This window comes from Phyllostomus discolor, chromosome 14 (genome assembly GCF_004126475.2).
Source record: "Phyllostomus discolor isolate MPI-MPIP mPhyDis1 chromosome 14, mPhyDis1.pri.v3, whole genome shotgun sequence".
Taxonomy (NCBI): Eukaryota; Metazoa; Chordata; class Mammalia; order Chiroptera; family Phyllostomidae; genus Phyllostomus; species Phyllostomus discolor.
In genome coordinates this window covers 46,743,517-46,757,075 of record NC_040916.2, presented here as the reverse complement: position 1 = coordinate 46,757,075, position 13,559 = coordinate 46,743,517, and the positions used below count along the sequence as shown (strand labels likewise).

Here is a 13,559-nt window from a genome sequence, read left to right as displayed (position 1 = left end):
CTAGCAGAAGGCAGAGGGACAGGGTGCTGGGCCATGATGTCCCGCTCCCCCTGCCCTCTGGTGCCTGGATTTGCTTCCAGTCAGTATTTTCTGTCTCTCCCTGAGCCTTTCCCTGTCTGTGGCTCTTCTGTTTTCTGTCCTCTCCAACTCTTCTTTCTCTGTCTCTTCTCTTTAAGCCCCTCTTCCTCTGTGACTCCGGGTCCCAGGCCCTTCCTGACCTCCCAGTCATGGACACAGAGTGAGACCATGCAGAGTGCCTGGGAATGGGCACTTGGCCGTGGTACCGTGCCTGGCAGCCCTGCCTGCCCCAGATACCACAGGTATGGCTGCCTCTCCCAGCTGGGCCACTTTGTACACTGTGTGGGATGGGGAGGGAGTGAGGGGTGGGGCAGGGGGTTGGAAGACAGGGTCCTGGCCTCTAGGCCTAGGTGAGTCACACGCTTCTCAGATATTTTCCTGTCTCTACCCTTTTTCTTCCCTAAGGAGCATGGATGACTGCAGTTCTTTCTCCCCAGGGCAAGAAGACACCTTGGTCATCCTTTTGGGAAGTTCCCCTCGGGCCTAACCTTCCCTTCTGCTCCAATCACAGCCCCTTTTCTGGATGAATCAGTCCTTTCAAAGCAGGGTGTTTCCTTTTCAAATACATTTTTATATTCTTATGCAAGGAGGAGGCTGATAGGGATCAAGAGAATCATTTTACCTGCACAGTGCCCAAGTTCTTTTATCGGGCTGGGGCATCTCAAAGCAGGGGGCAAGCAGCCGGAGGGGGTGGAGGGTGGTGTGGGGGCTTGGAACTAGGGAGCAGTCACCAATTTCTCTTTCCCTTCCTCCCCACCCCCTAAACCACAGAAACCACTTAAAGCTCAGTACAAGCCTGTCCTTCTAGGGAGGGTCTGGGGTTGTGAAGGGGAAACGTATGTGGGTCTTGGGCAGCCTGAATGCCCTACCACCCTGGTGCCACCCTTTGAGGGCTACCCCCTCTGGGGAGCCTGATCTCATGATTAGAGACTAGTTTTCTTTGGGTCCTTTCTAGGAGGCCCATGCCTGGGGACACCTCAATCTACTGGAGTGATTCAGGGAAGGGGCGGTACCCCCTCCCCCTCATCCATTAAGAAAGAACCCTCTCTCTGTTAACATCTGTAGATCTTACAGCTTCCACCCCTCCCCCTTCCTATCACAAAGGCCACTGTGGGTGGAGGGAACAGCTGGAGTTTGACCTCAGCTCCTGGCCCTGAACTTCAAGAAGGGTTGAAAAGCAGGAGCTCTGAATTTTGGAATCAAAAGGCTCGGACAAGAATGTGTCCTGCCACTTGTTAGTCCTCAGTGACAAAGGGGTCTGACACGTGTTTGTGAAAGTGCTTGTGCCTGGAGGCCAGAGCAGTCTGTGGCAGGAGGTGTTCTTAGGACCTGATCTGCCCCAGGCGATATCTGTGGCCTTAGCTAGCCAGGAAGTTCCTCCAGGAACACTGTGGTCCCCATCACAGGGGGACAGTTCACAGCCATGAATTCTGGGTGAAATGCTCCTTAATTGGGTAGACTTGAGTACTACCTCACAGCCTCCTCTGAGCGGCAGGCGGCAGTGAGGGCCTGGGTGGAGCTACAATCCTCAGTCTTCCCTGCAGCCAAGCTGATCACCAGGTAAATTTACTTTCCCTCTCTGATCTAGCTCCTCAGTAAAATGGGTATATACGTGCATGTGGCAATTAGCTGGGGTAACACAATTAAAACACAGGACCTGGTACAAAGAACTCAGTCTCTTTTTCCTCCCTCCCTCCATTCCTATAACCTTCCTTTCTTCTTTTTATCTGACTCTCCTTCCCTGTGCTCCTTTTTTGCTTATTTTTTCTCTGTAACATATCACCTAGTTACATTTTTTTACATTTAACTTGTTTATTTTGTGTCTTGTCCAATCCCCACATGTGAGTGGACCACTGCTGTAGCCTATGCCCGTTGTCCCGCAGGCCCTCCTTCAGTGTTTGTTGGAGAAATGCATGAACAAAGGCTAAGTGACCTCAACATTCCTCTCCAGCTGTTTTCAAATGGTTGTTGCAGGAAGATTTGGGGTTGCTGCAGGAAGCAGAGAACAGTACTAGAGATAGCATTAGACTGAGGGGTGGCCTTCACAGACTGAAATGGTTGGAAGGGGGAGACCCCTTTCAGAGTGACCTGGTGGAGAGGCAGCAGCTGGCATTGAGGGATATTATAGTGAAGTGACTCTGGAGCCAGACTCCCTGGGTTGGAATCCTAATTCTAATCCTCACTAGATAAATCCAAGGTCATACTGAACCTAGTAGTACTTAGCTCTCATGGGGGGTTGCTGAGAGGAATAAATGACTTAAGTTGGAACTTGGACAACAACTAGTTCATTGCCAGGTGAGACAATCTTGTTGGTCAATGCTACCACCTGGTGGACACCTGGAGTAAGCCATGTCCCTGGCCTAGGTGGCCTCCGGCTAGGGGGGGAAGAACCTAACTTCAGGAAGCAGAAGGAACTAGGGAGCTGTTTGGAGAGGTGTGTGTGTACTGTTAGCTTTACTCACGCAGAGGTGTGCCAGGATCCAGCAGGCTGGGCCCTGGATCAGGGCGCTGTGAAAATGAGAAAGGGCCCAAGGGAAAGGGCAAAAGAAGCTGGCCCAGCGCCTCCCTCCTTCCCTCCTACCCTCCTCCAAGCCTGGCCTGAGCCAAGAGGAACCAGCTCCAAGGAAGGTGGAAAGACAGAAGAAGGTCACTGCTGACGTCAGAGACATTCAGGTAGGAGGTAAACACAATCTGACCTACATTCATTCATCCACCTTCCACGCCCTCCCCTGACTCACTGGGGTGCCCTTTTCTGGGCATCCCCAGCTCTCACATTCCTGTAGGACCCCCTCCTCACCCAGGATCTCAATTCCTGGGACATCACATCTTGGTCATTCAGTTCCTAAGTGCTACTCGGGCTCTGGCTTTGTCCCCCAGGGTGGCACACGTGTGGAAGGGACAGGCAAGAGAGAGGACACCCAAAGGCACTCCCAAGACCAGGACATTTCACCTTTCTTCAGGAAAGATGTGGCTCATGTAGGGAGGTGGATGGGTAAGGGAGTTTTGATTTCTCCAGTGTAGCCCTAAGGAGCCCTCAGGGGAAGGTGGCTTAGGTTGGTTTTAGTCACAGAACTTTTTCTGGAGCGATTCAGTGACTGGAGGGCCCCCTGAAAGGGTGGGGGGCCTTGTTGGACAGGGACCCTACATCCTCTCAGTCGAGACCTACTGAAACTAGTGTCAGAGTCTCTTGGGGAATGGAGCCCAGGGCTCTGCATGTTTAACAAGCTACCCCAGGGTTTCTGGTGTCTGGCTATTCTGATGCTTTCCAGTTTGAGAACAACTACTTTAGGTCTGCTCCAACTCAGACCACCTGAATGAGCTCCTTCCATACCTGTATGGCCAGGGCAGAGGTAGGGGGTTGGGCTGCAGACCTGAGAGTTTGTAGTGTGCAAAAAGCGGAGATATCTCACTAGAGACAAACAGACCTTTTATTAGCAAAAAATAAATACGCGCTAGGCAGATGGAAGGAATGGGAACTGCAGACCCGGAGGAAGAGATGGTCTCTGTCTACAGGCTGAAATGCGCAGGTGCCAAGGAGGCCCCTGGACCTAGCCCCCCACCCAAGGGGGGCAGCAAGGCAATAAGGGGAGTCTCACACTCCCCCAGCAGCACGTCCCTGCGCAGCCCTGCGCCCCTTTCCACGACCTTGGCCCTCAGGCTGCGGGCGGCCAAGTCTGGCGGGCCGAGCCCGTCGAAGAAGAAGTCCTCGTTGAAGATGGGGTTGGCGCTGCATCTGACCACGCGGCTCCGCTGGCCCCGCGGCCGGACGCGCGGCCGCAGCCCTAGCACTACAAAGCAGCCGCCGCCGCTGCAGGGGCCGGCTCGCGGGCGGGGCAGACCCTCGGCGCTGACCAGGCGCAGCCGCAGTTGCCCGGGCCCGGCCTGGTACTCGGCGGAGAGCCGCAGCTGCCCGCCGCGCGGCCCGAGGCGCAGCACGCTCTCCTTGGTCGGCCGCAGCTGGCAGCACAGGAAGTCCAGGTGGAAGAGCGGCGGCGCGGCTGGCTCCCCGCGGCGCGGCGCGTACGGGCTGGTGTCGGCCGAGCTCGCCTCCTCCGGGGACAGCGAGTGCGGCCTGGGCGGCCGGGCCTGGCCCGGGCCGGGCCGCGGCGAGCTGAAGGGCGACGACTCCGGCGACGAGGCCGTGTCGCTGTCCGGGGCCCAGCAGAGGCGCAGGTCCGGGGCGGAGCCGTGCAGCCGGTCCCGTGCCGGGGGAAGCCTCTCGGCGGGGGCGGGCTGCGGCGAGTGGAACAGGGACTCGCGCCGGCGCGTGTGCGGGCTTTCCGGCAGGAAGGCCCAGCCTTCGCGGCCCGCCAGGTGCGGCAGCGAGCAGGCCGCCGCGAGGCCCCGCCCGCTCGCGTCGCGCGCAGGTTGGGGTTCTGCGCCTCCGGGGTCCGGGAGCCGAGGTGGGATGAAGAATTGAGGGATGCGATCGGGGGTGAGGACGTTGGGGCAGGCGCGCGCGGTAGGGCCCGGGACGCGGCGCTTAGCGAACAGGCCGCAGGGCGCCCACCGGGCCCGGGGCTCCGCGGTCCCCACCCTGTAGCCAGCTTTCTCCAACAGCCACATGCGCTGGATGGGGGTAATGAAAGTGCGAGCTCCGAGAGGCCCGAAGGTGCCAAATGCGGGGTCTCTGTGGCGGTCTGGGGAGTTGGCTGGACGAGGAGAGAAGAGGAGAGGAGTCCGAGGTGGGTGTCACTGGAAAGAACACCCGGCCGTCTGCCACCGCGACCTCGCCCGGGGCCCACCGTGCGCACGGGCCCCTATTTGAGCAGGAAAATCCAAGGGTGGCGAAGTCTGGGGGCTGCGGGAGAAACGGAGGAAGCCGGGGGCTAGACACATTTTCAGATGCAGGACTTGGGACTTCGGAGTACACACTCATTGGTACTAAAGATGTCATCCACTTTAGAGTTAGAACGCCCAACACACCCACTGTCCTAGACTTCTGTTGTGAGACCAGAGTAACACCCGCTTATCAAAAGGTATGTGGTCACGAACAGGGGCCCAGGTCCTTAACCCCCTTCATATACACATTCATCCTAAGAGACACGGTGGCCCTTGGCCGGCTCACCCACCTCCAGCTCTCCCCTGCCCATGCCTTAGACTCGGGGTCTCCTCCAAGGTCTTCTCTGGAGCCCCTGGGAACCCCTTCCCGTCTTGCCCAGGCTGCTATTCCCTGTCCCACCGCAAGCTTCTCCAGGCTGAGCCATCCTTCCTCCGCAGCACCCTCCCGCAACCCCCCACCCCCACCCCTCATCTGCCTCCTTTTGCTCCTCCCTCGCCTTCTCCAGTCGCTGCACACCCAGTTGCTGCCGACCGGCACCCAGGGCAATCCGAGGAGACACACCCGGGACACAGAATTCCCTCCGCCTTAAACCCTGAAGGTCCTGCCGCTGCCTGTCAGGCCCATAGCAGCCAGTCTGCAGGGCAGGACGGGCCTGGGCCGCCCCTCCCACTCTCCACTCCTTTTTTCCTAGGAAACCACTGAGCACAAAGGCAGCATTGATTCTCCGCCACCCCCAGCGGGCTCTGGGAGGCTACTGCCGCCTTGCGCTCGCCGCACCCCCACGTGCGCGGGGTTCCGACAGTCTGCCTGGGAGTCTGGGCCCATGCGGGCTTGGTCGGGCACCCAGAGTGCAGGCCTCACCTTTGGGCCGCCGCTAGGTCTTGGCCTCTGGTCCGGAGGCGTTCAGAGCCTGAGGGAGCAGCTTCCTCTCCAGCTTGCTCCCATAGCCCAGTCCTTCTGGGAGGAGCTGGCAGGGACCTCCGTTGCCTACGTACGACCTCTTTTCCTGGATAAACACCGCTCTGTCTCTGTGGCCATCAGCCCGGCCTTCTTAACTCCTTCCTCCAGCCAGGTTTCTAGCAGCGTGCCAGCCTAGTGCCCCCGCCTCCTCTGCTGGGCCCAGGCTCCTTGGGAGTTGGAGAGGGCTTCAGTGAAGAGGGAGGCGGTCCTCAGCGTGGGTGGCCTCCAACCCTCTCTGCTGCACCGGCCCCACCCAGCCCTCCTAGGTGAAGCTCACACCAATCACATCTGCAAAACCCTCCTTGCTGGAGTCCTGCCTTGGTCCCCATTGTACAGATCTGGAGCCATCCCAATAGCTCCTAGACAGAGTGACTGGCAGTGACTAGTTGTCTGAATTACAGTGGCCTGAGAAAAAGTGACCAGGCTTAGGATTTCTGAACATAGACACTGAGGAAAGAGCTGGTTCTGTCAGTAGTCCAGGTCAGGCTTGTCTACAATGTCCCCCACCCCCATCCTTAGTAGAAGGCTGTTAAATTGTAAACATGGAGGATGTCCCCACTTCCGTCTTCTCCCCATAGGCGGAGCCTGGGAAGCACAGGCCACTGCTGACAATGTGAGGCCCACGTCAACTGCAGGCCAGGCATACCCACCATCCTTTAGTCTCTCAAAGGCATCAAGCTCATTTCTTTCTTAGGACCCTCTCCCCTCCCCGGACCACTACCCCTTCATCCTTAAGGCCTGGAGGCACTCTCTGACACCCAGCACTCCATACTTTTCCTTTACGGCATCAATCACATTTTTTCCCTGTGATTTATGTATGCGATTATTCAATGTCTTACTAGACTGTACACATCATGAGGACAGTGCTTAGAACAGGGCAGGTGTTCAATCAGGATTGTTAAATGAACTAATGATATTAAGCAGAATTGTACTTGAGTCACTTCTTTCCTCCATTGTGCTAGGTGCTGGGGAGACATAGGATGGAGAGGAGTCTAAGGGGAGAGACAGACAATAAATGTGCAAAGAGCAACAACAAAAGATTGTGAAATGCAGGAAATAAACAAGATGATTATTTTGACCTGTGATATTTGAGGGTTTTGAGGGAACAAGCATTTCTTATGTGGACATTCAAAGCCACCCCCCAGCCCCCGCATTCCCGTGGCTCCTGACTCAGCTCGGCCCTGGGCCTGGTGGCATGTCTGGGGCGGGTGGTCTTCGCGTCATGCTGCAGCCAAGAACTGACGGCTTTGGCATTAGTCAGTCTGGGACCTGGGCTCTGTGACACACTAGCTGTGCTGTGTGACCTCTGATAGGTACCTTCATCTCTCTGGGATCCACCTTACCCATCTGGAAAATAGAGAAAATATACCTAACTCTCAGAGCAGGCATGAGGATTGCATGAAATCACACGGGCACCAGTGAGGTTGACTTCCGGCAAAGTACAAGAACACAGAAACCCCAACTCAGTCTGCTCTGACAATAAGGACACTTTTGGCTTCTATAATAAGAAGTCCAGCGATAGGGTAGAATTCAGGGGAGCTTGATTCTGTGCCTTTATTCATTCATTTATTCATCCATAGTTCTTTACTACCTTCTCTGGCAGGCACTGTGCCAGAATCTGGGGACACAACAGTGAGAAAACAGATAAATCTCCTGGCCAGATGGAGTTTATACTTCAGTGGGGAAAGAAAGACAATAGACCAAGATAAATTAGTAAAAATAGTGTATTGGATGGAAGTCAGTGTTGGGGAGAAAAATTAAAGTAGGGAAGGCTCCCAGACAGTATCAGGAGAGTATGCAATTTTCAATAGAGTGGTCAGGGTGGCCACTTGGGGAACCCTGCGAAGGAGGGAGGGAGGACATGAAGGAGCCAGGGAGGATATGTGAGGCTAGAGCATTCTATGAAGAAAAGTTGCAGATGCAAAGCACCTGAGGCAGAAGCATGCCTGGAGTGTTCGAGGAGGCAAAGAGGCAAGTGTAGCTGGAACAGAATGAGTGAGGGGAAGATAAGGTTAGACTGGTGGAGTTTGTAACCACTGTAACAAGTTCAGCTTTTACTTGTGGCAAGCTGAGGAGTGATGTGACTTGACAAGTGTTAGAAAGGTTGCTCTGGGCTCTGGTGGCTCTAAGTAGGGGGATATGGATGTTAAGTAGGGAGATGAGATAGACTTTTGAAATAGTCTTTGCATGAGATGATTGGGGCAGGGATAGGGTTGTAGCTGTTAGTTTCTGGACATATCTGAAGATTAAGTCAGTAGGGTTCTTATCTCTATCTAAAGGGAAAGAATGATATGGTTTTTGGCCTGAGCAGCTGGCAGAATGGAGTTGCCATTTACTGAGGGGGGAAGTATTAGGAGCTCAGTTTTGGATTTATTAAATTTGAGATGCCCATTAGACATCTAAGTAGAGATGTTGAGTAAGCAGTTGGATATGCGAATCTGGAGCTCAGAGGAAAGATCCAGACAGGAAGTGTAAATGTGGGCACCAAGAGAAATGTAGATGGGATTTAAAGTCACAAGACTTGATGAAGTGTAGGTAGCAAAGAGAAAGGGTCCAAGGACTGAATCCTGGGTGCTCCAGCATTTAGAGGTAGGGAGGATGAGGAACCAGCTGTGCCAGATACTGCGGCAAGGTCTGGTACGATGAAGCCTGAGAAGTGACCATTGGATTTAGCAATGCAAAGTTATTGGTGACTTTGACAAGAGCAGTTTCGGGGGAGTGGTGGAGGCAAAAGTCACACTGGAGTGGCCCTGAAAAAGAGTAGGAGGAAGAGGGAGAGCAAAGGCTCTTGGAGAGTTTGCTGAAAGAGAAGAGAGAAGTGGGGTAATGGCCAGAGGGAGAAGGGTAATCAAGAGATAATTTTTTTCCTCTTTTTTAAATATATTTTATTGATTATACTATTACAGTTGTCCCATTTCCCCCTTTACTCCCCTCCACCCTGTACCCCCTCTCCCACCCACATTCCCCCCCTTTAATTCATGTCCATGTGTCATACTTGTGAGTTCTTTAGCTTCTACATTTCTTGTACTATTCTTGCCCTCCCCCTATCTATTTTCAACCTACATTCTATGCTACTTATTCTCTATACCTTTTCCCCCTCTCTCCTCCTCCCACCCCCCTGCTGTTAGCCCTCCATGTGCCCTCCATTTCTGTGGTTCTGTTCCTGTTCTGGTTGTTTACTTAGTTTCTTTTGGTTTTGCTTTAGGTGTGGTTGTTAATAATTGTGAGTTTGCTGTCCTTTTACTATACATGTCTTTTCTTTATCTTCTTTTCTTAGATAAGCCCCTTTAGCATTTCATAAAATAAGGGCTTGGTGATGATGAACTCCTTTAATTTGACCTTATCTGAAAAGCACTTTATCTTCCCTTCCATTCTAAGTGAGAGCTTTGCTGGATAGAGCAATCTGGGATGTAGGTCCTTGTCTTTCATGACTTGGAATATTTCTTTCCAGCCCCTTCTTGCCTGTAAGGTCTCTTTGGAGAAATCAGCTGACAGTCTGATGGGAACTCCTTTGTAGGTGACTGTCCCCTTACATCTTGCTGCTTCTAGGATTCTCTCCTTCGTTTTTACCTTGGCTAATGTAATGATGATGTGCCTTGGTGTGTTTCTTCTTGGGTCCAACTTCTTTGGGGCTCTCTGAGCTTCTTGGATTTCTTGGAAGACTGTTCCCTTTGCCAGATTGGGGAAGTTCTCCTTTATTATTTGTTCAAATAACTTTTCCACTTGTTGCTCCTCCCCTTCTGGTACCCCTATAATTTGGATGTTGGAATGTTTAAAGGTGTCCTGGATGCTCTTAAGCTTTTCCTCGATTTTTTGAATTCTTATTTCATCATGCTTTCCTGCTTGGTTGATTCTATCTTCCTTCTGGTCCACTGTATTGTTTTGAGACTCAGATTCTTTCCTTTCACTGTTGGCTCTCCTCTGCATATCTTCCTGCATCTCTTTTATGGTAACCTGCATCCTTTCGTCTAAATTGCGCCCAAAGTCCACCAATTCTGTGAGCTTTCTGATCACCAGTGTTTTGAACTGCGCATCTGATAGATTGGCTATTTCTTGGTCGTTCAAAAGGATGAGTCCTGGGGGACTGATCTGTTCTGCTGGAAACATGTCTTATGTCTTTCCCTATCTCTCCCATTTTTTTTTTCCGGTCTGGTCACTCTTGTTACGGTGGGGGGCGGAGCCTTAGGTGTTCACCGGGGCTGGGCACCCCAGTCACTAGATTGTGACGCTATATGTGGGGGCAGGGGCAGGGGCGGGAGCGGGGACGGGAGGGAACAATGGTGGCAGTTCCGTTCTCCTAGGCTCAGACACTTCCCTGGGATCCTGGGCTGCGAGCTCTGCCCTGGTCCACAGTCGCTGCCCCACTGGTTCCCCCAGCCGGTGCTTGCATACTCAGGGATCACCGCTGCGTTCCTGCGCCCCGGATGGCTGTCATGCTGATTTTGTGCCAAATTTCCCCCGACCTCCGCGTGCCGCTGACCCGCATCAGCCCCCTGCCCGCCCGGCTCGTCATCCCCTACCAGTCTGGATGCACGGGTCTACTTCAACTTCTTGGCTGTCCGACTTCCATTCAGATAAATCCTCTGACAGTTCTGAGTGATATTATATCTGTAAATTATTGTTGTTCTATTCTTGGTTGTGCGAGGAGGTACAGTGCATCCACCTATTCCTCCATCTTGCCAGAAGTCCAAGAGATAATTTTTTCAACAACAGAAATAATGCTGTGTTTGTTCTGCAGATGGGAAAGACCCAATAGAAAGGGGGAAATTGATAACACAGAAAAGAGGAGAATTTTGGGAGCAATGTTCCTGAGTAGACAAGAAGAAATAGGTGTGGCACATAAGATAGACCATGCCTGCTTTGGGAACAGTTTATCTACAGTTAGCTACTGGAGAGACAGTAGAATAAATGGGTGGAGATTGTAGGTGGAGAGATATGGTGGTGGAAGCTTATTTTTTCTGGATGCTTCTGATTTCTCAGTGAAACAGGAAGCAAGGTCATCAGCAGAGAGGAGGTGGTCCTACGGGTTGGAGTAGAGAGGACCAGGAATAAAGCAGTCACTTAGGAGAGCAGGAGAATGGATGGTGTAGGGAACTGCAGGATGACTGCTGGGCAGTTCGACAGCCTCACTCAAGGGTAGTGATCATGACTTTTAAGTGAGACTGGACAGCATGGTAGTGTTCTTTCTCCGGCTGGGCTCAGCTGCACAACGGAAAGGGGAAATGGGCAGAGATTTGTATTTAGCCAGGACTGTGTTCAATCATTGACACTTTACCTTCCTGCTCCCTCTTTCCTTCTATTTCCTTCTCTTGGTGGATAGTAAGTTAATGAAAGCAAGGGTGCCCGCCAGAGTGCTCTCACCACCTGCGCACTGCATAGCAGTGGGATTGAAAACCCACCAGAGATAATCTGCAGCCTGGCTGTATTAGTCAGGGTCCGATCAGGAATTTAGCACTTGCTAGGCCACTCAACAGAGGGAGTTTAACACAGGGAACTTGTTACAGAGGTATTGGAAGAGCTAAATAGTCAAATAGGACGGTGAGGGCTGTTTAGCAGGATCTGTAACTATGGAGACAGAGCTACTACTTGAGTTACCTCCCAAAGCAAAGAGAAGAGGAGAAATACATGACTTCTACCTACTTCCTACCTTCCAGTCTTTGGTAAAACTTCTCCAGTCCTTGACATCTTCCTGGATGTCAATCACCTCCACATACTGACCTCGACGGAATCCTGTCTGTTCCTGTGGAAGAAGCTGTTTCCCACTCCTGTCCTCCACAGGTACCACTGTTCTCACTGACTTATCCAGGAGTTCCCCTGGGTCTTGCCAGCTGGCTCACACCTTCCTTTTACCCCAGGTTGGTGCCACTCCAGGTACCTGTTTTCCACCAGCAGCTAGGCCTTCAGCATGCTCGGCCCACATGTACTTGGGCAATTTGTTTTCCTAGATAAGTAGTGACTTATCCAATTCATTATCCTTCCTCTAGAACTTTCCCCCTCTGATGGTCTTGCCTCCTATTTCACTGAAGAAGTCAAGGCACTCTTGGATGAACCCTGTCAACTTCCCCTCCTGTTCTGCCCCCTCCCCTGCCCACTCCTTCCCTTTGGTCTCAGAATCACGCTGATGCTCTCCCCTGACTACTGTCTCCAAAGTGCCCTTAACCCATCTCTAAGACCAGATGGCTGTGGTGCTGGATGACACCTGTCTCTCCCCTAGAGTTCAGCCTCTCTCCACTGGCTCCTTCCAAAGCAATTTATAAATACACCCAAACCTTTTTCTTGAAATAACATTTCAACAACAAAATTCCTAGAAAGAATCATCCAGTTTCACTTTGTCACTCCCACTCATTGTTTTATCCACCCTAATCTGGATTTTGCTCCCACCTCCTAGCACGGCCAAATCCGAAGGCCTGTTTTTACTTGTCATCTGTCTTGCCTTCTCTTAGCATCTGATACAGCTGACCTCACCCTTGTAAGAACCTCACTCCTGTTCTGTTTCAGCCTCCTTAGTGGGTCTTTTGTGCTCTGCCCCAACTGTAAGCCTTAGTGTGACCAATGGTTCTATCTCTGACCCTTTTCCTGTCCTTCCTTTCTCTCTCCTCCTCTCACCATCATTCCCCTCTCCTCCTCCTCCTCACTTTCACTCTGCATAATCCACTCCCAGGAGCTCCAGGTCAGTTTTTATACTGATGACTTACAAATGAAATCAGTCAGTTGTCAATATTGAGCTCCAAATCACCATTTCCAGGTTCCTGCTGGTGCCTGCCATGTGATGGAAGTTCCATGGACACTTCAGGCTCCATGCACGTGAAACGGAACTTACCATTTGTGCCCACCTCAAACCTGCTCCTTTATATTCCCAGTCATGCCGCCTGGAACCACCAAGCCTGATACCTGGAGCACCCTCGAAGGCTCCGCTTCACAGACCCACCAGGCGCAGGTAGTGGCGAAGTCCTGCGCTCTGCTGTCTGTAACGTTTCTCACATCTTTCATCTTCCTGGCTCTGAGCCCCTTCAGGCCCTTACTCTCTCCAGTTTGGAGCCCTGCAAGGGTCTCCTAACAAGAGCCCCCACCCTTAGTCTTGCTGACCTCCTACTGCCACCAGGGTCATCTTTCTAAAAACAAAAACAAAAACAAAAACAAAACTTTATGTCATTCTCTAGCCCAAACCCAGTTCCTTCTCTAGCCTAAACCCCGTTGCCTACAAGACAAAGTTCAAACACCACAGCAGGGTTTGTGAGCCTTCTGTGGCCTGCCCCTGTCCCTGCCCCCTCCCCTTTCCTCAAATTCCTGCCCCACTCCACCCCTTGCCATTTTCCAAGGTCACTGTGCTCTCTCTTCTGTGCCTTTGCTCTTACTGTTCCCTTTTCCTGGAGTATCCTCTGTCCCCTGACTGCCTAGAGCACACCACTTAACTTCTGAGACTCGGTTTAAGAACAGTTTCCACTAGAAAGCCTTTTTTTAAAAAAAAAATCACTTTCATAGAGTAAAACTGACTGTCCGTCCCTTGTGTCTGCACCGCACCCATGACAGGGGCCAAGGTGGAGGGGAGAACCTATGGGGCGCTGTGTGACTCGGCTCCGGCTCACGGCTGTGCACCTCAAGGCCCTGGGTCCTCTCCTCATTGCTGTGTGCTCAGTGCCTGGCAGGGGCTCAGTAAATCTCTTCCATTGGTGCTGACTGGGAGAGTGGGTGTGTAGGAGGTCCTGGGAGGACTTTGACTTCCAACTACAGAAGGGTC

At 52.5% G+C, this 13,559-nt stretch overlaps 1 protein-coding gene and 1 long non-coding RNA gene across 3 annotated transcripts; one reads left to right on the top strand and one right to left on the bottom strand.

Annotated features, from left to right (window-relative positions):
- Positions 1-3,487: 3,487 nt before the first annotated feature.
- Positions 3,488-6,389, bottom strand: C2CD4D (C2 calcium dependent domain containing 4D). The gene is made up of 2 exons (XM_028503169.2): positions 5,723-6,389; positions 3,488-4,730 (listed from the first exon to the last, which is right to left on the bottom strand). The coding sequence occupies exon 2, from the start codon at positions 4,642-4,644 to the stop codon at positions 3,586-3,588; it is 1,059 nt and encodes a 352-aa protein (XP_028358970.1). The 5' UTR covers positions 4,645-4,730; positions 5,723-6,389; the 3' UTR covers positions 3,488-3,585.
- On the top strand, positions 4,133-7,750 carry LOC118498122. Of its 2 annotated transcripts, none has more exons than XR_004900645.1 (3): positions 4,133-4,251; positions 4,639-4,763; positions 6,400-7,750. It is a non-coding gene; the product is annotated as an uncharacterized LOC118498122 (long non-coding RNA). The 2 variants fall into 2 exon arrangements; XR_004900644.1 differs by lacking the exon at positions 4,133-4,251 and adding an exon at positions 4,272-4,392.
- The last annotated feature ends 5,809 nt before the right edge of the window (positions 7,751-13,559 follow it).